We start from the raw sequence: 25,252 nt of genomic DNA on the forward strand, positions 1-25,252 counted from the left end.
AATCATGTGAGAAGATGCATATGTGAGAGCTCCAGCCGGAGATTTTATCTTGCACATTCACTATGGGGACTCCTTTGGGGACACTACAATATGCCCAGGAAGCACAGTAAAACAGCAAAGGGACAGGGTAAAGGAGACAGATGCACCTACTGCTAATGCTTCTCTGCCTAACCCACAACTACCCCCTGAGCAGAGCTCTGTCTCCAAACTAATTTAAGGATGTTTATTCTGCTGTAAAGATCTGCAACATCTTTCTGGCTAGTCCCGCTACTCAATTTTTTGTCATGAGAGCTGATATTTTGTTTCTGGTCCAGGACCTGCAGAAAGTTAGAGAGTGTACCTGAAGGGTAGTGTTATTGAAAATGAGAACATAGTTCCCACAGTTCAAAATTATATTAAGGTAGTTCTCTCCCAGGGTACAGCTAATGTCTCTAAAACAGAAGATCTTGAGAATCTCTAGTGTAATGTTTTTCCCCGATTTTTCCCAGGAGGTTAAAAAACAGCAAGCCAACTTTCAAGATGTCAAAAAGACTCCAAGCTGCACCTTCAGTATTCCATGTTTTATCGTGCCTGACTACCTGATGTACATGCCAATGGAGTATCTCATTTCTTGATGCATTTCTATGCCTGTGCAGCTACAGTACTGAATGCTCAATTCTGTCTTTGTACATAAAAATTATGTTATTTAAAAAATATTTAACCAAGAAAGTTGACACCCTAAGGCCCCATTCACACCAGGACTGATGCGTTTCAGCACAAATTTTGTAAAGGGCGGTTTGGGGTGTTTTTAATTGCGTTTCAGCGCTGAAACACAATTATAAACGCCCAAAAATGTGCTGATCAGCGCGTTTCCATTGAAATCTATTTGGAATCCGCGGGGGAAAAAATAGCTCAGGGAGCATTTCGGGCGGCAGGCGGTTCATGAACGGTCCCCTTAAGAATGTATAGGATTGTTTATGTCGGCGGTTCAGCGCAGAAAAATCTATGAGACTGAACCACCCTGGTGTGAACGAGGCCTAAGAAAGTAAAGGCAGTAAATGTGTGCTGTAATAACAAACATTTGTCATGAGAGTAGCAAAGAGCTACCTAAATTGAAAAATGCTTATTGCCTAGCTGCACCTGAATCATTTTCTGAGCTAGTGACCTTAGACATGTATGCAGCAAGTAAAGTCAAAGAAAAGTCCGAACTGTATACTCAAACATTGGAAGCTTGCAGGTTAGCAAGGAGAGGCAATTATTTACAACTCAAAAAAACATATTCAGCAGCACAGAAACATAGGTATCATACTTACTGAAATCTGCTTCGGTCCATCACAGAGTTTTTTCTAGAGACACCACTTTCACTGACATTATCATCGCCCTCCTCAGACTCTAGACTGCGGTTGCAACTGCGAATAGTCTGCATAATATTGTTTACGGTTGATTCCTTTTCGGCATTGTTCAATCCATCCTTCCCTATTCGCTGCAAAAAATTGTCTTGTCCATTGTAGTCAGACACAAACTGGAAAGATATTATTGCAGTTTTTGTTAGTGGTTTACAAAAGAGGAGGAGGCTGCCATTGTTCACTTCCTGTTGAAAATATAGCTGCCTGGTGGTTTTTCATTTGCTGCTTTCTGATGTATTGACCTGGAGTAAGCATGCAGCATAGTTTGAAAGCTTTTTGTCCATTCTTGTCCTAGATCAAGAACTAAAATCATTGAAGCCAGAGGATTAGAATGGTAGTCTAGCAACTAGTATTTTATAGAGATACGGAACAACTGTTCACATATTACCCCTAACACAGCATTTGACTGCCAAGGGTGCCTTGTGCTCATTTCTTATGAAGTCTAATTAGCCCTCATAATTCTTATCTTGAAACTGCAGAATATTTAGTACCTATATTATAGAGATGGGAGAGTGGGTGAGTTTGAGTAGTTTAGCAAAAGACAGCAAGGCAGGGCTGACACTATTCAGTCCACAAAAATGCTGTGTGTTGTCAACCCACAACAGGACATAGAAGCAATGTGCATTTCTAGCAGACAAACAGGTATTTTTCTGTACTTGCAGAGGCTTTAAAGTGATAAAATGATGAGAAATGTGCATGTATTGCAGATATGTACTGGATATGTTTTTTTTTTTTTAATTTTAGGACTTTAAAATACTGTCATCTCCAAGAGCCCATTCTCGCTACAGCTCTACGTTTATGCACCTTATACCACGTTAATGTTTGAATGGACTGGCTAATGTACTAAAACACACCAAAAATGTGCATGTAGTATTTTTAGCATTCCCCAGCACATAACATGCATTGGTGAAATCCAGTGGCATTCAGAATGAATGGTAATGCATCAAACCAACATGTGTTACAGGGTGTTTATTAAATCATTAAATGTATGGCATAGTAAGACTGCTGGAAAAGATGTATCATGTAAGCCAATGAGAAGCAGAACATTTAGAATGGAAACAATGGCGTGACTTCCAAGCAGCCATTCAAACATCTTTAAGTCATCTCTTGACTATGTTGACATTCACACTTACAGGCAGGTGGGTGCTGTATATTAAAGAGATGAGCCTCAACTCACTCAGGACTTCATATGCTTAATATGTACAACTACATTCACAATGAAATATATAGACTCTAAATTCTTTTAGTGCACTGTTGCTATTCAATCTGATTGTTCTTATAAAAGTAGTTTTATGCTGAGCCCATAGTTCAACAAAAGGTCATGCATGACTGCATGATATATTTGTACTGGCACCACAAAACTTCAGAGAACCGGAGTCATATTTCTCCTAAAGATAACTTTCATTCTATATCTAAATATGTGAATGACTGTTACACAGAAAGTAATCCCTCCTGCCAGCATTTCACACTGCATATACTCACATGGAAGTGGTAACAGTGAATACAATCCTCGTGTGACATTATAACAAAAGGATTATTTCATATACAGATATTTTACTATGTACTAAATGTACTATGTTGTTTTTATTTATTTTTATTTGGGACAAGAGTGGCTTTCAAATACTAAAGGAGAATTCGTTGTTTTTTTTGGGGGGGTGGGGGAGGGGATGATATACATATACTGAAACTAACACCGTCTAATATGAAATATCTTTGTTAAGTCCACTATGAAGGAAGCCAGAGACCAATATTCAACCTCTAAAAGCATCAAGAAAAATGCAGAAGGATGTTAAAACTAATTTTTCCATCCATATATGTGTCCCGACTTACTTGATGCTATTCTATTAAATCCAGTGCAAAAACTTTTCAAATTAACCAGTTGTAAACAGCCCCTGTGTATCTATCTCTTCTACTAGAACTCTTATAAAGTGGTCACAATAAATAACATTGTGTGTACTTTATTAAAAGGTCACTAAACTCAGAAGTTAAATCTTAAAAATAAATTTGAGAACCTTAACTATCAACAAAAATGTTGCTTATTTGTGTATCTCTTGGCTGTAGCAAGCTTGGAGATGTGGCAAGTTTATTACATTACAACACACACAGGGACTATGGAGAACAAAATTAACCACCCTCCAGAAGGAAGGACAGTGTCAGCATCCATTCAGGGATGATTAGAGGATCTATAGCCGAGTGATACACAAATAAATGATAAATGTCACCAGCATATATATTTGAAGATGCACAGCGCCATCCGTGGTTACTTCAGTACATTCATTTATACTAAGGGGTTCCAGTAAGGAGTGCAGAGTTCCACTCCAATGATACACAAATAAGGTACATTTTTGTTAATAGTTGAGGTACTTGAATGCATTTTTAAGAGTTAACTCCTGAGTTTAGTGTCACTTTAAGCATACATTAATTCAAAAGTTAAAAGCCTAAGTATCTTCAGATATACAGAGAAATTTAGTCGAAGAAAGGCATCTACTTTAGAGAATGATAGTTGCTTGGCTGTCATATTATTTCAGTGTTTTCGGTAGCTCCTAAGCCACTGAACAAGTAAGCAGTTCAAAAGAGTTCTCGCTGACTTTGGTTGACGCAGACTTGCTTCAGGTTAGTGGCTCGAAGTACTACTGGCAGAGAAAACCAAGAAACTGACATTTTCAGAAAAAGATATGCAGTGGCAGATCCCCATGCCCGGTATTTCTTTTAAGAAATATTGCCACTTTGCCCATTCATTTTTCTTTTTTTGTTTTAGACACTTTGATGTACGTATTCATATCAACACCTTTTTGGTGTGCTAATCAAAATATTGAGACCAGGCTTTCTGTTAAACACTTGAGTCAAGTGAAGATATATTGTATAGCTGGAGGACTGTATTTATAGCATATTTCTACTTTTGCAGTCCATTTTGCAAAAACCTTGTTCTCTTGTTTTCTTGTTCCTATTTACACAGCATATTAAAAAAAAAAAATGTTTTATTTGTTTATAATATTTATAAGTATTCATTTGGTGAAAGCCTTTTTGCAGATTCCGATCTACTCTGAGAAGTTTGAAAGTGAATGTACAGGGACAAACTGAGGGACAGACTGAGCTCCTGCTCATTAACATACACTGCTTCTAAGTCTTTTTCCCTTTGTTAGCACAGTGTGCCTGTCTAGTTTCCAACTGATAATGAAAACTGCCAGCACAGTACAGACAGGGTTAATTAGCGTAAACAACTTCCCACAGCCCCCTCCTAACAATGCATAAGGAGGAAAGCTAGGTAGGATTTGTAAGCAATTTAAAAGAAGCCATTTTTTTTGTTCTGTTAATGAGAAAATGTAAGAAATATAAAGTAGGTGTTATCCCAATTTAACTGCAAAAGTGGAAATAAACTTTAAGCTTCAACTGCAAAATTTGCTCTGACACCGGCAGATCCTAAAAGTGCCTAATATAACAAAAATGCTGAAGTTGCCAAACAATCAATTGTTTGGATTGCCAAGCAATCCCATTGGCGTGTCCAGATTTCAGGACATTGCTGTATATTTGGACCTTAATAATTCCCCAAGTTAGCACTGAAATTCTATAGCACTTTCTATAGAATCTTAGTTTCCAGATGGCACTGTGACATTGGACTGTGAAATGGGAGGGGGACATTCTAGCAAGAAGAGGGGCTAGGCTTAGTGCTGACAAAAGTCAAGAGTCAGTGAACTCTGCAGCAGACACCTTTGTACCTTTGCCAGTTTTTAGACTGATAGGTTTACATGAAGTGAAATACATGAAGTGAAATATTAGTATTATCGGATGTAACAGTAGAGGAGGTTCAAACACACATACACCCTAAACTTGGATCCAGTATCATCTTGCCTGTCAAGAATCAAGCTAGTTTGCCTGTACGTTTCTGGTCTATTTCTTAATCAATGAATATTACTTTATTCCAGTGTAAGGAATCCTTCACACAATTGTACTTTCCAGAGTTTGTAGGGCAGCAAAATGTGTCACTAATTCAATGTACTAAAGCCAGCAGGTCAACATAACAGCCAGGCAAGTAACATTTTCCAAGGTAGGTCAGCAATAGCAGTCCCCAGACATTTCTCACAGATTAAAATGATACATTGAAAATAAAAAGGATATTAGGGTGGACACTCCTAACAAGCAGTAAACAGAAAACAATATGTATATATGCAATTACCTCCAGTGTTTCATTCTGAGAATTGTAGTGAGGACACAGCCTGATCAGACTTGCTGCTCCATCAAGAACGTCACACAGTTCTTTTAAGAACACCCCACAAAAAGGAACCACTTTACAGCCAGGTATATTCAGTGCTCTGTTCACCACTTTTCTGTACTCAGATGATGATTCATGCTGAGCCATGGCATCTTTCAAGCTCCGCATAGTTTCAATGTCACTTTGATCCATGAATTGCCACATTTTCAGCACTTTCCGTGATCTATGAGAAGTGCAAACATTATTTTTTCTATGGTTACACATGCAGCATTCTATTAATTAAATGCTTTTGTTATAATTGCATACAGAATTTATCAGAAAGGAACAGTGCAGAATTAATTTCTAATGTACTTCATATGGTGGTAAGCTGTAACAATTTTTAGGCTTCAGTGGCTTTGTAGAACCAACATTTAAAAGTTGTGGCCAGCACTGTGGCCAAAGAAGCACAGAAGAACAACAGGTGGTAAAAGATCAGACTGTCTTTTAAACCATCAAGACCCATTGCATTCTTCTTGACTCACCCAAAAATGCACAAACAGAGATATGTTCCTATTACTTTGTAATAATTTATAAATAGCCATCTGTGCTCATTCACAGATTTTCCAACATTCCAGAGAAACACTAATTAGCTATTTAATCTGGACATCTACAGGGCTAGATCACCAAAAATAATGCTAATATCTACTAAAATGTTTCTGCCTCCTGGGCCATGTAAAATTCTGTTGGCACAGTCAACAGTGGAAATTTAATGAAGACAGCAGTATCCATCGTGAACTTGTAATGTGTCAGTATACTGGTCCTGATGTTGTTATTGCACACAGAATCATAACTAACTGGTTTCCCCCAGCAAAAACATTTCCAATATGAGCCTTCAAACTTTTTTGAAAAGCGGGAAAGGTTAGAGAAGACATGTTCCTTATATGAGGCCACTCCTTGTCCTGGGCCATCAAGACACACAAGTGTTTTATATCTCTAAACTGTGAGGAGTTTAACTAGTCTCTACTGTCTAGGTTAAATGCAAACATCCAGAACATGTCTCAACAGGCTATCCATGTGCTGAGCGGTCTATAGAGTGGAAACACTTGAGATCTATATTTTTACAATAACACCTTGTAAAGCCTCTGTTAACAAGCTATTCAGGATGTTTCATGCCAACTTAAAAGGCTGTGAAATGTATAGATTAAAAATACTTTACAGTGTTGATCATGTCAAGCAGATTGAGTGTTATCTAGCTCTGCAAACACTAAAATGTATCATTAATGTTTTCCATTCTTTCAGCTACTTCACCAACATTAAAATTTACTTTAACTACACTTAATATTTTAAAAGATTAAACATGACTGCCTTAAGCATGTAAACATTAGGACCTCTTCAGATTATTTCAAAACAGTCCACAAAAGTTTGTAATTGTATGGCTATTTAAAACTATCTGACATAGTGCCAACTGATGTTTATAACAGCTGCTTTCGCCTCTCCTCAATTAAGTCGTACCTGAGCCCTGCCAGGAATTCCATCACAGCGTTGTAATTGCCCATGTTCCAGCAGCACTTAGCTATGTGCACCAAGTGAGAAAAGACTTCCCGTTTCTCCTCCATGGACCCTGCAGCAAGAATCAGCCAGGTCACCCAAGAACTAACCTGTAAAAGAGAATGAAAGGAGAATTAAACTGTGAAAAAAAGATTAACAGTTCTAATGTTTAGAAAGGCAATCTTTAAAACTAAAGTTTTATCAAAACTTAAGACACATGCTTCATTTTTAGAGGCCATTCAGATTCCAGATTTTGTTTTCCAATTTTCTGCTAGAATAAGAACACTATCACTGGTAATACATCAATTTTTTCTCTTTTTTTAAATTTACAGGTATGCCATCAATGGTACTGTCCTTAAAAAGAGACAAAGTGATTGTTTATTTCAATTACAGATGCTCCTCAGGTTGCGATCAATCGAGTTACGATCTTTCTCATTTACAATGGAGGTTACTGTACAGCAAACTCCCATTTATACGGCACCCACGGGGATCAGTAGGTGCCGGATAACTGTAGTTTCTTGTTGCTTGAGAGTTAATAAAAACTCTTAAGCAACCATCCTCAAGGGGCTCCGCTTCCCCATTCACCTGCCGGCTAGCTTCTGCAATAGCAGGCTGGCTATTGCACCCACCCACTGAGCAGAGGAGCAGACCTAAGAAGGAACTTTCTCTCACAGGCTCACTCCACTTCTTAGTGGGCGGGGGTTTTAATAGCTAGCCTGCTATTGGCTTTTACAATTTGAAATAGCCAATAGCAGTCTGGCTATTGCGTACACTCCTCGGTTTACAATACCTTTGCCTTACGATGGGTTTATAAGAATGTAACCCCATCGTAAACCGAGGAGTGTCTGTAGTCAGCTTTTTTCTGAAGAATAAGTAACCATGAATTTGGTTACTTTAACAAATCCAGGCAAATTCAAGAGAAATTGTTACCTAGTCCATTCAGGGCAAAGTGACAGAATAGGTGTAAAGTACACCCGAATCACATTATACTCTACTACACACCTTTCCCACAGCTCTGTCTTTCGCTACCATCACTGCAAAATATCTGGTGCTTTCAGGGTATGGGGGAGAATTGGACCTCCTGTATGGAGCAACATCAGACAGCTTGGACAGGTTGAGCATAGAAGGGAAAAGGCTTTGGGGGACTGATACATGAATAAAAGGAAGCCTACAGAAGTGAGGAACAAGGTAAGTATATAACCTTATTCATCATCTCCTAGGTAAAACAAGAGTTTAACCCTTGAAGTAAAGAGGGGGAGCCACAACAAGGGTAAATCTTTTAATTTTATATAGAGCTTAGTTGTATTATAAATGTAAAAAAATGTTTGGTCTTTTAAATATGCAGTTTCCATTGAACGAATACCTGGTAATCATGTCATAAGGGCCCTTGTTCAGCCACTTGCTGTTATAGGATGTTGCTCTGGGGTCATGCTGCCACATGCACTCCTGGTGGAAACTACATGTAACTGTGTCGACAAACATTGCATAGGTACTGACCCAAAGAAACTTGCAACTGTCGCCTTAAGCATGTGCATGCAGAGTAAATTGGAAATCAGCAGCACTGATGTGCAAAAAAAGGTATGGGTAAAAAGGTGAAAACAATATATAATATATTGAAAATAAACATGACAATTGTTTATAACACACCGTGCAAACCAAATGTCATTCAGTTCAGGATCAGATCTACTTCATGTGTTAGAGGTGTGCATTAATGCTGGCATATTTTTTTAGTTAGGACAACACTGGGAATCTATAGTATTTACACCAAAAGTGCCAGCACACAGAACAAATCTACTGAAATACACTCATCCTACTTCAGAATTTTTAGCACTGAAAATGACCAGCACCTGATTTCTGGCATTGAAAACAAAATGCAGTAGGCAGGACTATTTCCCAACATGTCACAAAACTGGTTGGTGGGAATAGGTTCATTGGAAACCATGTCATTTCTGAAATCCATGCATTTTGAATGTGTTGCCAAAGGCATAACAGTGTGACCAGTGAGAACAAGGCTTCAGTGAAGACAAACTGATCTGGAAGATGATCAGTGCAAAGGAGAGGAATAGGCATGCCCCTCAATTCTGTCTGGATGTTGAGAAAACCCAAACTGCTGTTCTTCTTTGAAACATAGCAACAAGAGAAAATCCCTGGCATCTCTGTATATTCTAATCTGCAATTTTGAGTAAGGTTTAAATAAAGAACTGTTCAGCTCTCAATTAACCTTTACCTCTCTTACTGTATATCCAGCACAGTGTTTCATCCCCTTTAGGCCCCATTCACACCAGCTGCGCTTTTAATGGATGCCAACACAAGGACATCTGAAAATTAATGGGTGCACATAGGAGCAGCTTACACCAATGTGTTGTGTTGCGCTGCCCTCCGCTGAAAAAAAGTAGAGCAGGCTCTACTTTAATCAGCGCAATGCAATGAAGCGCACTGGTGTGAACTGCTCACTTGTGTAAACACAAGGCAGAACCAATACCTTATATAGCTTAGTGTAAAAATCAAACAAAAAGAAATCCCCCCCCCCCCCAAAAAAAAATGCAATGTTACGCAATGTACTACATACTATGCCAACGCAAGTTAACACACTTGCATTAAGTTATGTCTAATGCACACATTTTGGTTTAAATGCACCCTAGATGTGCTGCCATGTAGGAAAAAACAGATCTCCTTTAAGATCCAATGCTTTGAGACAGGATATTGTCTAGCTTGATCATCTAAAACTACGAGATTTAGCGTTGCAAATGTTCTGAAAATAGCTCTACTATTCAAAAATTATAAATTATTCTGGATACTTTTTTGGCACTGTTTGGTTATTAAATGAAATAACAAAAGAGAGAGGAGTCTGTTAATAACATACAGAACAAGTTACAAGAAAAAGCTACAATGTTACCAGGGCAAGCGCAAACAAAGGGGAACCTTATTTCAGTGCCATTATTCACTTTCTTTTTTAACAGGAGAAATACCAAAACACTTTCTGGATGTTTAGTAAGACCGGCATTCTTACAGAATAATCATTTTACCCTTTTAAGGAATGCCAATGCCTAAGTTACATTTTAAAAGCCGGCACAGACATTTATGACTTCATTATTCTGGAAAGGGAATGGAACTGTAATATAATAAGGTTCTTTACAAACAGGATTTTATAAACAAGAGAACCTCCTGATCCCCTCTTTGCAGTACACACATTCTTACCTATGCTCCCTTATGAACATCATTTTTTTGCATGTTTATTTGACAGCACTACAGACTGAGTACGGCTCCATATATACCACAAAAGGGTGAACTAAAACTTTTTCCTCTGATATATAAATGAAAACTTGTTTTGTTGCATTATGCATTGACAGCGCAAGAAACAATCTATGATGGGGAGGTCAAACAAGCACATCCCTAATACACATGGCTTGCAATATTTACATATCCTCATATAAACAAAAATCATCAAATGGCTGACATATCCCCAATGAAGTGACATGAGGTATTACCAAAGCAGATTTGGTGGTACTACCACTGGTTTATTACTGGATATTATTGCTTTCTAAGCCTTTTAAGTAGGGTTGCACAGATACCAAGTACAGTACTCGGTACGAGTACATGTACCGATACTTTTGAGCTCCAAGACTACACTAGAGAAAAATATATGCTAGGAATGCACTGATACCAAGTAGCGTACTCGGTACAAGTACAGATACATTTTTCGAACTCCAAGACAAGACTAGAGAAAAATTCGAAAGTTAGGAGGCAGCTGTCATTTGTAAGGAGCACACGGAGCTCCTGGGATTTGTACATCTCTGTTTTAATGTACGATTTTGTTTTTATAACTATATATAAAGGAATGCACAGATACCAGTTTTGCGAGTACGATTAGTGGTACTCGCCAAGTACTTACAAGTACGAGTACTGATACATTTTTGTTTATTGTCATGTGACAGTTTTTCTAAAACAATACAGACTAATGATTTCAGGACAGTGGTGGAGTGCCAGAGCCAGGTCCCAGCTGCAAGCGCTGCAACCCTGGTAGTTCTCATGAAAATGCCAAGTATCTGTACTGGTACTCAAAAAGTATCTGTGCATCCCTACTTTTAAGTATTGCATTTATAGTGTATTTTAAGTAATTGCACTTAATAACAGACCAATGTTCTTCAAATTAATAGTAAAAAATGTTGGTATACTTGGCAACACTCACAACTTTTTTGTGGTTAAAAAGTAGGGATGCACTGATACCAAGTACCGTACTCGGTACAAGTACAAGTACAGATACTTTTTAAGCTCCAAGACTAGACTAGAGAAAAAATCAAAAGTTAGGAGGCAGCTGTCATTTGTAAGGAGCACACTGAGCTCCTGGGATTTGTACATCTCTGTTTTAATGTATGATTTTGTTTTTGTAAACATATATACTGTATATATAGGGATGCACTGATACCATTTTTGCAAGTACAAGTACCGGTACTTGCCCAAGTACTCACAGACACAAGTATGGATACATTTTTGTTTATTTTCATGTGACAGTTTTTCTAAAACAATATCGACTGATGAATTCAGACAGTGGTGGAGCGCCAGAGCTAGGTCCCAGCTGCAACCTCTGCAACCTTGGTAGTTCTCATGAAAATGCCAAGTATCGGCACTGGTATCTGAACTGGTATCGGTGCATCCCTATTAAAAAGAAAGCTTGTTAATAACGTATAGAAAGTTAATGCGCATTATTTTGCGTTAAGGCAGCACATTTATTTTGAATGGACTTGCAATGCACCACAACACATGTAAAATTGAAACTTTTTTTTCAATGCAGCGCATCAAAACTCACAAATGGTTCCTATTGCACGCAATGGAGCATTGGGGTGCTGTTCACAATGTTTTATGTCCCCCGCAACCTACAATGCTCCGGTGATCATGCCATATGGTGATGCACTTTTAAATGTTCATTACTGCAATGCATAGCTGTAAAACAGATTGCAGTTATTCATTTTTGTACCAAAAATAAACTTAAGAGACCTTGATGGACTGTCAGTTGCAGACAGAGAACAGGACTGTTGCTTCAATCAAGCAAGGCACGAACCTACATGGTAACTAAGACAAGGAACACATATTGCCTCCAGGCTCCCTTTCTTCATACAATCTTTACTGTAGAAAGCATCTGACAGTTACAGTAATTCTAACACACAGATTTTATAAATAATTCAGCAGTACTTCTATCTAAACTTAACCCGTTAATACTAGATAGATTGGGGGCATTCATAAGAGAACACTCTCCATGCGTGGCCTGAAAAAGCAAATACCTCATACAGACTACATGACATACAAACTAAGTGAATGTAGCTTCATTGCACAGACTTTGTTCACTTTTAAAATGTGGCAGGGTGGAAAATGAAATAAAATACATACATTGCTTCATTTTATATGCAGTCAACAGAAAAAAACATTTCTACAATTCTTTCGTTTTAAACTTCACGCAATCTATAGACATCGTAATAAATAAGAAAAATATTAGTGTTCATGTCCACCATGGCCTGGCCTCCTTCCTTCTACACCACAATACGATCCCAAGAAACATGTGTAAGAGGTCTGTGCTCATTTATTTAATCAATGCAGCCCAGACATCCATTACTGCCCTCTGGTTTCAGCCCTGGAGAAGGACCTGACATCTACTATTAAGGGAATAAAGGACAAATTCCATCATAGGAGGTTTAATTGGCCTGTATTTACATTTACAAAAGAATTCACCTCTTATCTAGTGGCGCCCCAAGACACCCGCTAATTATCAGGATTAACCCTCCCTATATTCCGAGGCTTGGACTGACAGCTCAGTAATTTAGGAAAGAGTGATGCCAGAGACAGCCAACTAGCATTTTCAGGAGATCAGCAGTGTCAGCCACCATATTTCTCTTTCTCTGGAGGTAAGAATGAAGCACAGATACATGCTCTTCCTAACAGCCCACTACTAACAGCCATGATGTCAATATGTACAAAGTTATTCTAGAAAAAAAAGTCTGTTTCTTCAAGAAGCTTGGAAGGTACAAGATTTAACAGATATCTTTTTTGAGGGTTAGCTTTGTAAATTAGCTAAGGCTCTACTATGTTATGGACCAAACAGACCTAAAGCTCAACTGTGGATACAGCTGAGCAGATTATGTTATGCTGCAATGAAAATATTGAGGCTACTACATAACATAAATTAGCATAATGGACAAAAAAGTTGTCTGCTCAACCTGTAAGTATTTAAAGACATGATGCAACCTTGTGATTTCCTAATACATTTTAAAATGTGTATTTAGCCAGAAGCACTTTTAATAAAGAAATCTTTATCCCAGAGAAAAACCTTTTGCTTTTTTACCAAATGATGTTAACATGGATATATACCACCACCGTTAGGATTTGGCCCAGTCTTAATGACATCAGTGTTACCTCAATTTGAGATGCATCTGAGATTATTCCTAATTAATTAACAGTTACACCTGACCTGATGTTCACTCCCTTCTCACCTGCGCCATAATGATAGTCTTGTATGGGAGTGCACAAACCATCAGGTGCAAACAAAAGTTTATCTGTGCAGGCCCGTAGGAATTGTAATAACTTATAATACAAAGAAAATAAGAATAATGTTGTATACTGTGTAAGAGATTGGTCCCTGGGTAGGCAGCTTTGCTATTAGCAGTGACATATCCAACAGTTTGCACAGAGCCGTAATTGGTTTTTGTATCAGTCACAGCAGTGTTATGAGCGGAAAGCAAATGCATGGAAAATGGGTAAAGATGCCGCATGTCTAATTGAGTGCATAGCATCAGAGGATAGCAGTGGGCAGTTGCCACAGAAAGACAAGAATTTAAATTAGCCTACAGCCGCTTTAGGAGGATGTATTCACTTGTTTAAATTGAAAGGTGATGGACTCATTTGTTCCCAGGTGTTGTAAGCAAATACTGGTCCAAGCTCGCTCCAGTGATGGACTATAATCTCATGTTTAGTTTACTAATTTGTATTGAAATTAGAGTCCATCACGGGAGTAAGCTTGGAGCGGTGGCTACTTTACAACACACACAGCTGCCATGGCGAACAAAAGTAGCCACCTTCCAAAAGGAAAGACAGCGTTTAGCATGAATTTAGAGATGATTTGAGGATCAACAGCTGAGTGATACACAAATAAGCTACATTTGTGTAAATAGTTAAGGTACTTGAATGCGTTTTATGATTAAGCTCCTGAATTTAGTGTCACATGGGACAGCCATATTTTCCTATTATATATGCATTCTTTGATTCCTGACTTGCAGTGCTACAATGATATGTTGCTGATATTTCATCATTTGTTAAAAATACAATAATTGCACAGAGCCATTAAGAACTCCCAGGAAGCCGACTCCATGCTGTTTGGCTGGGTCGATACTGATTGGCTGGGAACCCGGCTTCTCCGGCAAACAGCATGGAGCCCGCTTCCCGCACAATCAAGAAGCCGGGCGGCAAGTCATTACCCACCACCGGCTTCTTGATTGTCCGGTAGGCCAGCTCCATGCTAGCGGAAGTACCAGTATCGGTACACGGTATCAGTATATAAATATTTTGTACTTGAAAAACCCATATCGGTGCATCCCTAGTATATACACTGATAAACCATAACATTATGAGCACTGAAAGGTGAAGTGAATAAGATTGATTATCTTGTTATGGCACCTGGAAGTAGGTGGGACCAGTCAAGGTGCCCATGCTGCCCTGTGTCCACCACCAAAAGTGCCAACAATGGGCATGTGAGCCCCAAGGAGTGGACCACGGAGCAATGGAAAATGGTGGCCTGTTCTGATCAATCACATTTTCTTTTACATCATGTGGATGGCCGGGCTTACCCGGGGAAGAGATGGCACCAGGATGCACTGTGGAAAGAAGGAAAGCTAGCTGAAGCAGTGTGATTCTTTGGTCCATTTTCTGCTGGGAAACCTTGGATCCTGCCATTCGTGTGGATGTTACTTTCCACAAACTAAAACATTGTTGCTGACGTCGTACTCCCCTTCATTCCCTGAGGGCAGTGACCTCTTTCAGCAGGGTAATGTGCCCTGCCACACTGCAAACATTTTTTGTTCAAGAATGGTTTGAGGAACACAACATAGAGTTTGAGGTGTTGAATTTGCTTCCAAATTCACCCGATCTCAATTCAAATCGAGCATCTGTGGCACGTGCTGGAAAAACAAGTCTGCTCCATGGAGGCCCCACTTCGCAATTTACAAGACTTAAAGGATCTGCTACTGACGGCTTGGTGGCAGATACCACAGCATACCTTCAGAGGTCTAGTGGAGTCCATGCCTCGATGGGTCAAGGCTGTTTTGTCAAAAGAGAGCTACTTAATATTAGGCGCTGGTCATGTTATGGCTTATAGGTTTGTGTGTGTGTGTGTGTATATATTAGGGAAAATTGTTATCATACTTAGTAGTGCATGAGGCAGACGTGGGCTGGCTTTCAATAAATACAAAAGCACAGAGCACCTCCTAGAGCCCTGCTGATCCACGTGATCTGCACACAGGGTTTAGAGCCTACAGCACTGTAATTCCTAGGAATAAAGTCATTCTGTGTCTGCCAACTATGGTCAAGTTAGTGGGGTCTTCCTCATGCTGGTACGATATGCTGTATGTTTAGCAATCCACTCCAGCCCAATGGATATACCGTGCTGCATGTTCAAAGCTTCATCCCACCTCACTTTGTACTCTATGCTCAGTGCACTGCTCTTCTGCTCTATGTTCAGTGCTCCACCTCAGCCCACTCTGTATGCTGTGCTGTATGTGATACACTCAACACTGCAGAAATCTGTACAATGTGCTGTATGTTCAATACTTCATACCACACCAGCCTCTTTGCTGTGTTTCATGTTCCACACACTGTTACAGTTTATACACTCTGATGTACAATAATTACAGTGGATATAAAAAAATCAGACGCAATTTATCTTGGTCTGAAACCCTACATCATATCTGACAAAAGCATGTGGGGAATTGTGTTACGGTCTGATGAGACCAAGATTGACCTTTTTGGCCATAATTCCAAAAAGCATGACTAGCGCAAAAACACTGTCCATCACCAAAAGAACACCATACCCACAGTGAAGCATGGTGGTGGCAGCATTATGCTTTGGAGATGTTTTTCTTCAGCTGAAACTGCGTTTTAGTCAATGTGGAGGGACTTATGAACAGTTCCAAATATCACTCAGTCAATTTTGATACAAAAAACCCTCAGGCCTTCGTTAAAAGCTGAAGATGAAGAGAATGGCCCCACCAGAGTCTGGACTTGAAACCAACTGAAAATAGGTGGGGTGACCCGAAAAGGTGACCCGAAAAGGGCTGTGCACAGGAGGTGCCCTTGCAATCTAAAAAATTAGAGTGCATTTTAAGGAAGAGTAGGCAAAGATTCCGAAGGCAACATGTGCCATGCTGATAAAGACTCCAACCCCAAAAGGCTGAATGCTGTCATAAAATTAGAAGGTGCTCCAACAAAGTATTCGTTAAAGGGTGTGCATATTTATAATGCAAGTAATGCAAGTTTTTTTTATTAGATTCCCCCCCCCCCCTTTAAAGACTTTTTATATCCACTGTATCTATCTGCTGCACCATCCCCATAAATCAGCAAGCAATGGCCTGCATTCATCAAAATTCTTGCTGTGCTTAGAAAAGGTATAATTTTGCTTGAAGATTTAAAATGATATACCATCCTCCACACAAATATCTCCGAAAAATCTGCAGTGTATCCTTCCTTAAGTACCAGACTATTGCAGGTCTGCCATTAAACTTTTCTTGTAACAATCACTATATCTCTTTTCACGGATGTGAGGATTAAACTGAAAGGGCCAGTAGTTTTCTTTTAGTGTCTAAATCTCTGGAATTCTAGGTGATTTAGAAAAGAGAAAGAATAAAAATGGATAAAGAACAGATGTCACAAAATATCTATTGAATCACTGAATCCCTCCACTACATAGAAGACATGAGCCGTCACTCACTAACTCCAAACTACACAGTGCCACACACTGAATCCTAGCCAGAATTCCTTACATGTATAAATCCACAGGAAATACCAGTGTCTAAAGGCAGAAACATCAACATAAGACCTTGTTCTATCTGAGGCTTTCACAAGGCTCAATAACTGAAACAGCTATGAAATTAACCAACTGAGTCAAACTGCAGAAAACAACCAACATAATATGCATAAGCTCCACAGTGTAGCAACCAATACGTACAATAATTGTAAATATATTCAGTAAGCATACCACATAGAAAGAATGCTTGTGCAATAAACAGGTGGAGTGAGTGTTGAAAGAAGTGGGGAGCAGACATGTTGAGCATACTGCACATGTGTGGCCACCACAGAATCATCACCATTTCATCGCATATCAAATGATGCTTCAGGGGGCAATGCTGCAAATATGTGGTAACCATAGAAGTATTATCCTATCGTCTCATCTTAAAGGAGAACTGTGGGGTAAGTGTTTTTCCCCATGGTTCTACCAAGGGTCACGGGAGGACATATACTAGCCTGCTCTCGTGACCCAAAGCTCAGTATATCGCGAGCTACAGTTCGCGGTATACTGAGACCGCCGCAGCCGGGACGGATACCGACATTACTGTCGAGATCCGCCCAACTGGGTGAGTGAAAGCTGGCTCTGCCTAGCCAGAGCCAGCTGTACCCACCCCCTCCCCCGTCCGTTCCGCCAGTCAGCGCTGGAGGATCGGAGAGGGGGGAATATCTGCAGGGAGCCATGAGTGACAGTCACAGCTCTCTGCAGGGAGATGATCGAGAAGTAAGCAAACGACGGTATGCGTTCGCCCACTTCCCGATCTATGGAGCCGACGTGTGACAGTTTCAATGTCACACGTCGGCTCGAACTATGAGGTTGAGGTAAAATCACTCACCTCATAGTTCTCCTTTAATAAAACAATCAGCAGCCATATTTGACAGAACCCACTTGCCATCTTGGAGAAGTCCAAGGATCTGACAGTTTTATTTAAAAATTGTCTTTTTCAAGAACACTTTTTGAATTGAACTAAACTAACATTGTATCTCTCTAACTTAAGCTAATCTAATTCTTATCCTATATCACTAACCTGAAATCTGCATTTATAAAAAAAATAAGGGGGGGGGACCAAAATGCCATCTCACTCCCTGTATTCTTTTATTAGAAGTGTAGGATCATATTTTAAACATGTTTTTCTTTTTTATATTAATATGAAACTTATCAATATTTTATATTTTCCTTTTCATCCAGCTAGTGGAACTTTGGGCTTCTTTTCACATTTTCATGAGCTCATTTACTGTTGTTTACATTGCTCAATATCTCACACACTGAATATGTCAGTAGTTTCTCATTTTCTCTGAGGTTGCAGTGAGAGACATTGAGGGGAACTTATCAAAACTGGAGCAGAGAAAATCTGGAGCTGTTGCCCAGGGCAACCAATCAGCTTCTTTCTTCAGTTTGTTCAGTTAAGCTTTTAAAATGAAAGATAGAAGCTGATTGGTTGCAGTGCACAGCTGCTCCAGATTTTTTCTGCTCCAGTTTTGATAAATTCCCCTCACTGTGCCTGAAAAGTGACTTTTACTGCTGGGCTCTTTCCTTAGAAAAACCCACAGTGCTCTGGGAATCCTTTTCCATATATCACTTGTTTCTTCAACACAAATTGTCTACTTATTTTAAATAATAAGTAAATAACAGATCAGTTTAAAAGCATATCAACAATTTAAATAAAAACAAATAAAACTGACACAAACTCATTAGTGTTTCCCTTTCAGCGATTAACTGAATGAAATAAATGTAATATTCTGCTGCTCAACAGGCCACTTTTGAGAACAGTTAACACTTGGTATACCTTCCTAGCTCCTTACCAGACGCACTTTTATTGCGAACAAACTCTTATTTGGAATGATGGATCACAGGAAGGGTCTTGTATATAAACAAATGAATTCTTGTGTATGCTCTTAAGAGATCCATAGTATTTATTGTATATTAATGTGTCTGTACCATGTTGAATCACTAAGCAACAAGACATTTCCATTATTTTACTTAGAAAAGGTATGCAATGTGGCTAATCCTACACTGTAAATAATAAAAGCAGGAAGCTCTTGAAGTGAACAATGCACAAACCATAATATCTAGCAATACATATTCTACATTCATTTTAATAAACTCTATAGTAAAAATAGAAATTACCTTTAAAATCAATCTGCACAAAACAGTGGTGTGCAATATTCCATAGAACAAACACTGAAGGAGAATTCTGCTTAGCTATACACTAGGCTTTCCACCATTTTAAAGAAGTTCTTCATGAATGAAATCCCCGTTAATCCCTACAAACAGACTCCAACTCACATGTGTAATGCTCAAATACAAACTTGATTATTGTCATAATACTCAGATGCTGTAATCTGTGTCAGTTCCATTTACGACACAAAACCCAATAATAAACCAGACGGAGGATTTATAAGGAGAGGAAAGGAGATTAATGATATGACAGCGTAAATATGCGTAAAACACCATAGTAATCTAATCTACTTCCAGGATCTTCTCTGCAAGGAGAAAATCAAATTTCTCCTACCTAATATGCATTACGTAATTTCATTTCTGGAATTGAAACAATTGTAGAAATGTTACCAGACTATGGAGGCAGGCTATTACAGCCTTATGGTTCCTGACTTTCTGTGGGTAGTTTGGATGGCAAAATTATATTAAGATATCATTAAAACATATCTACTGCACTACATCCAACATGTTATAAGATCAAAAGCTTTATCAATTCACTAGTACCGCAAAGCTGATTTTTATGAAGAGGCAGGACCACCACTACTCTACAGGAAACTACCTGTAGAGGCTGCATAGTCATTAGACAGCGATCCAATACTCCCCTCAAAATCAACCACACACAATGTTCATATGACTGTAATTTTCTTAATACATAAAACACAGAACTAACAAATATGAGCTTGAATCCTACAAGCAAATACATTTTAAAAACATGTTTTTCATCCTGGCACTGTGCAAGCAAAAGACCATCTTAATTTCAAGAGTTTGTTTGCTATCTAAAGCTGGCCATACATGGAGTGAATTTTGGCTGGTTCTTGATAAACAAGCTTGAAATTAGTTCCGTGGGTGGCCCTCTTGGCAATCTCCCACCCAAAATCCCCCCCCCAAAAAAATCGAAGGAGTCGGATGGAAGAGTGTTGGCTGAATAGTGACTGCAGCCAATCAGCTGCAGTCACTGTTACAGTATTTTGACAGTGGCACACGTGCTACTGACAGAATACAAAAGCCTGGCAGGGTGGATTCCCCTACCCATGAAGTTTAGTGTGGATGGAGGAGTCTATTCAATATATGTCTATATTCAAAATATGTCTATATAATATAGTCTATGGCTAGCTTAAAGGGTTATTAAACCATCATTTGTTTTTGCATATATCTACTGCTAGCAAGCGGTAGATATATGCAAAACGATTAAAAAAAAAAAACTTTTTAAAAGGGTTAATACTTACCTTTGTCTCCACCGCGCGCTCCCGTCTGAACATCTGAAAGTTTCTTGGGCGGCCGCAAAGTATCTTGGGGCAGGCGCAGTTCAGATGTTCGGCCGGGAGACGAGGAGACACAAGGTAAGTCTATGAAGCAGCGTGCACCCGCAGAGACTCTGTGGGACATCAGAGAAGAGGATGAAAGAGGAGTCAGCGCTGGATTGGAGACCCGCGCCAGCGTTGGAGGGACAGCTGTAAAGAACAGGATAGAAGAAGATTGGATTAAAGGAGAATTATGAGGCGAGTGATTTTCACTCAGCCTCATAATCTGAGCCGACCAGTGACAATGAAATCCAGCGAAAAAAGATGAGTGAATCAGTTTGCTAAGTTAAAGGAAAACTATGAGGTCAGTGATTTTCACTCAACCTCATAGTCCAAGCCGACGTGTGACAATGAAACTGTGACACGTCAGCTCAATAGATCGGGAAGTGAGCGAACACATACCATTGTTCGCTCACTTCTCGATCATCTCCCTGCAGAGAGCTGTGACTATCACTCATGCCTCCCTGGCGGAACGGACAGGGGCGGGTACAGCTGGCTCTGCCTCTAGATAGGCAGAGCCAGCTGTCACTCACGCTGCTGGGTGGATCTCGACATTAATGTCGGGATCCGTCCCGGCTGCGGCGGTCTCAGTATACTAGGAGCTGTAGCTAGCGATATACTGAGCTTTGGGTCACGGGAGGATGCTAGTATATGTCCTCCTGTGACCCGTAAGAGAACTATGGGGAAAAACACTTACCCCACAGTTCTCCTTTAAAGATCTACAAAGGGTTAGGCTAAATCACTGCCATCAGTGAATGCGCACCAGTACCAGTCTCTTAGAACCTTTAAAGTTTTGTTGTTTTTTTAAAAAGTGTAATTCAGCTACAACAGCTAGACAGGGCTGGTATATAGCTCGGGACAACTACCATAGTTGGAGCGTCATGAGTGTAATGGTCACCTGCCATACTTACACCAGCCTGTATTTCCCTTTACACTGGGAACAAGCTTTAAGATTGGTGCTAAAATATTGGAATTCTCTCTAAAAATATCATCCCTATGACAGACACCAGGCTCTTACAGAATACAGCATTTTCTTTGACTCAATCATTCTATAACATACACTGAAAACGTGTCAGCCAGCTGAAGTAGTGGTATTCACTTTTATTGAAAGATATCTCTAACAAGAATTTATACAAACGATAATAAACATCGTATACTAATAGGAGGAAATGTCCATGTCTACACTATAAATAATAGCTACTGGTGTCTCTACACTGGATGAATGGGTAACCAGTATACTGGACAGCACATTTAATAAAACAAAAAAACAACCACACTGAAATTGAAAACAAAACCCCCAGAGAAAATAAGCAGGGGATGTGAATCCAGCTAAATGGATCTTGGGAGTCAATAGGTCAAATTAATGCAGTGGATTTAAACCATTTTTCCTATGTTCAGTTATAGATAATTAAATGAGTGCTTCTCAAAATACATGATGCTAAGCTGGATTACTCATTTTAAAAGGGAACTCAATTACATGGTAAAGTTGAAATTATAAATCAGATGAAAATATTTTGGTTTGATTTTGTAGCCTTCTGTTTGAGAGACAATTGCTTAAAAAGTCTCTACTTGGAAACATTAATGTACACCATCATATAAGTTCAGGTAAGAATTGAAATGCTTCAGATCATATTGGACCCTACATAATACGAAAGGTAAAGGCACATCTTTTATCAGGGAATACAAGATCATTTAAAATAGATGAGACAGACAGTTTTGATAATGCCACCACTCCTCAGTATATTGTCTGCATAAATATATGAATTACCGTATATACTCGAGTATAAGCCGAGATTTTCAGCCCATTTTTTTGGGTGAAAAGTGCCCCCCTCGGCTTATACTCGAGTCAGCGCCAGGTGTCATCTTACTTACCTCGCCGAGCGTCACTGCTGCTCTGGTGTGCGGCGCTACATGCCAGTACAGCAGGGGAGCAGGGATGTGTCAGCGGCGCGCTGATCAGGCGAGAGGAGCTCCAGGTGGGGTTGTAATTATCGGGGGGACGGCACCTCTAAGCCAGCTAAATTAGGACCCCACCTGGAGCTCCTCCCACTGGACCAGCGCGCCGCTGACTCGTCCCTGCTCCGGCACAGTGAATCACAGTAAGTGAGGGGAGATTTGGGGGGATTTATTACAGTAACCAATTATGTATTGTCTGCACTGTATTAGCAGTATATACTCTATATGGAGTATATACTGCTAATACAGTGCAGACAATACATTTACAATTATACTAACATGAATGGATTAAATGATCTGTATGTAGCCCTGTACTATGGATCATTTAACCCATTCATGTTAGCAGAGGATCATTGTAAATGTATTGTTGCAGGCACTCTATATGTACATGTACTATATACTACATATAGAATGCACTGAACAATAGATTTACAATTATCCTCTGCTAATATGAATGGGTTAAATGATCCGTAGTACATGATATGTAGCCCTGTACCCCCTTTTCCACTTACAGAGCTAGGTTATTTTTCTTTTAAATAAATATTAATGTAATTTTATTGGTATCTATCTACCAGTAGCTGCCTCATTTCCCACCCTCGGCTTATATTCGGGTCAATACTTTTTCCCAGTTTTTTTTGGTAAAATTAGGTACCTCGGCTTATATTCGGGACGGCTTATACTCGAGTATATACGGTATGTACTTCCTTAGAGTGGACTCCAAAGGGTTATCCAATAGCAGACTTGGCTGTCAGAGATGAACAAGTTTGAGCAAATCTCCCAAGGTCATAGTCAGCTATAAAGAACCAGTGTGGATAATATTAAACCTCATTCTATGAAAACTAAACAGATAGACTTTGGGTAGGACTACAATAAATAGTGTTGCACACTCAGAAAAGTGTCAGACCTATGCAGGCTTTAAGTAGATCACAAAAAAAGCAGTTGTGTCATTTTTAATTTTTTTTTCCAGTTTGACCCTGCTGGGACAATTTTCTCAAAGAAAGAATAGCATGTTATTGAACATCAGAAACCAGCAGCAAGAGAGATATACATAAAAAGGAAGTATACCATGAGCTGTTAAAAACCTTCTACAGCCGTAATCAACCAGTGACAATATACAGGCAGTAATCAGCCAGCAAGCTGCTTAGGTTAGCCATGAAACACTAAAAGTATGCATTTGTCACACAATTCTGCTAAATTCACCTTAATGTGAACTTATCAGGCTTGTTAAAGTTTAGAAAATTATAGCCCCCCCTCGTAATCTACCACAAACATTGCTCAAATTCCAGAACCAGCTTGTACTGTGATTGCATTCCAGGTGCAGGCAAACAAGTGCGCCGCCTTTAGCAACCAAACCCAAAAGTAGCATCACTCCAAGGGTCTTCAAAGACATAAATCTTTATTTTTGGAGCAAATACATACTGTTAGCCACATATGCTCAACCACCATGAGTAAGCCAGAATGATAAAACGTGTTAGAGGTTGAGCATGCGTGGGGACGAACTAACAGTATGCATTTGCTATATATGTTCAGATACCAGTGCTGATACTTGGCATTTTCATGAGAACTAACAGGGTTGCAGCAGTTGCTGCTGTGACAGGGCCCTGGCGCTCCACCACTGTCCTGAAATCATTAGTCTGCATTGTTTTAGAAAAACTGTCACATGACACTAAACAAAAATGTATCAGTACTTGTATCTGTGAGTATTTGGGCAAGTATCAGTACTTGTACTTGGTCTGCAGCTGGAAAAGTATCTGTACGGTACTTGTTATCTGAACATAAGCTTAAACTAAGCTCAATAAATAAAGATTTTTTTATCTCCGGGGGAGAACCTTGGAGCGTGGATATTTCTGGATTTGTTTCCTTTAGGCCCTCTTGATAAATAAATCATTGGCTATCCTATTTTGAAGATAGGTCTTCACCTAAATGGAAGGCCAAGCCACCTGGCATCTTACTACTTAACTAAAGTTAAGCCTCTGGCTGAAAATGTCACAGCAGACCCTTGCATGCCACAGCTTTCACTCCATAGCAACCATAGTTTGACATATTGAAAGAAGCTTCTATTAAAGTAAATTAAAAATCACGGTGCCCATCAACAGGTGTGGTAGCAAACATCTACTATGAATTCCGGTAAAGGATGTACAGCGCTGGGCAGACTAAACAGTGAAGATGTCCGAGAAGCAGGATTGTATGCAAGTCTAATCTCTTTTGACCGTGCTGCAAGAGAGGGTTAGAAAAGGAGAAGTGCACTAAAAGTGCCCTTATCCTACAATTCTTGTGGAAGCCTTTATGGTAATTTTGCCAAACCAAAAGAGAAGAAAAAGATATAGAAATTCACTGTGAAAAATAGTAAAAAAGGCCGACTAGCACAAAATAAATACTAATTCAAGTCAATAGATAACAAAAAAGTTATATATAATGAAAATGTTAAGTATGTTTTCCCGATATCTTTAATCTGGCCTTTGTCAGTAGGCTAAAAGACTTTGCAGCAAATCTATTGCATAATTAAAAGCAATGAAATTTTGTTGTATCCTTTGGGTACAGCTTGTACTGAGATGTTGCAGACAGAATCTCTAATTAGAAAGTGAATGTATTCTTCGCACAAAGAAATAAAACA

The 25,252-nt window shown here is 39.3% G+C and overlaps 1 protein-coding gene across 1 annotated transcript in view; it reads right to left on the minus strand.

The window, feature by feature from the left end:
• PLCE1 (phospholipase C epsilon 1) overlaps positions 1 to 25,252 on the minus strand; it is a 197,364-nt gene that overhangs the window by 68,068 nt on the left and 104,044 nt on the right. Inside the window, exons 5-7 of the mRNA XM_018562672.1 lie at positions 7,087 to 7,232; positions 5,560 to 5,818; positions 1,293 to 1,501 (exon numbers count right to left, since the gene is read on the minus strand). Coding sequence (XP_018418174.1) covers positions 1,293 to 1,501; positions 5,560 to 5,818; positions 7,087 to 7,232 — 614 coding nt within the window. The remainder of the gene's footprint in view (positions 1 to 1,292; positions 1,502 to 5,559; positions 5,819 to 7,086; positions 7,233 to 25,252) is intronic.

The sequence above is a fragment of the Nanorana parkeri genome, unplaced genomic scaffold, assembly GCF_000935625.1.
Source record: "Nanorana parkeri isolate BGI_ZX_2015 unplaced genomic scaffold, ASM93562v1 scaffold590, whole genome shotgun sequence".
NCBI lineage: Eukaryota > Metazoa > Chordata > Amphibia > Anura > Dicroglossidae > Nanorana > Nanorana parkeri.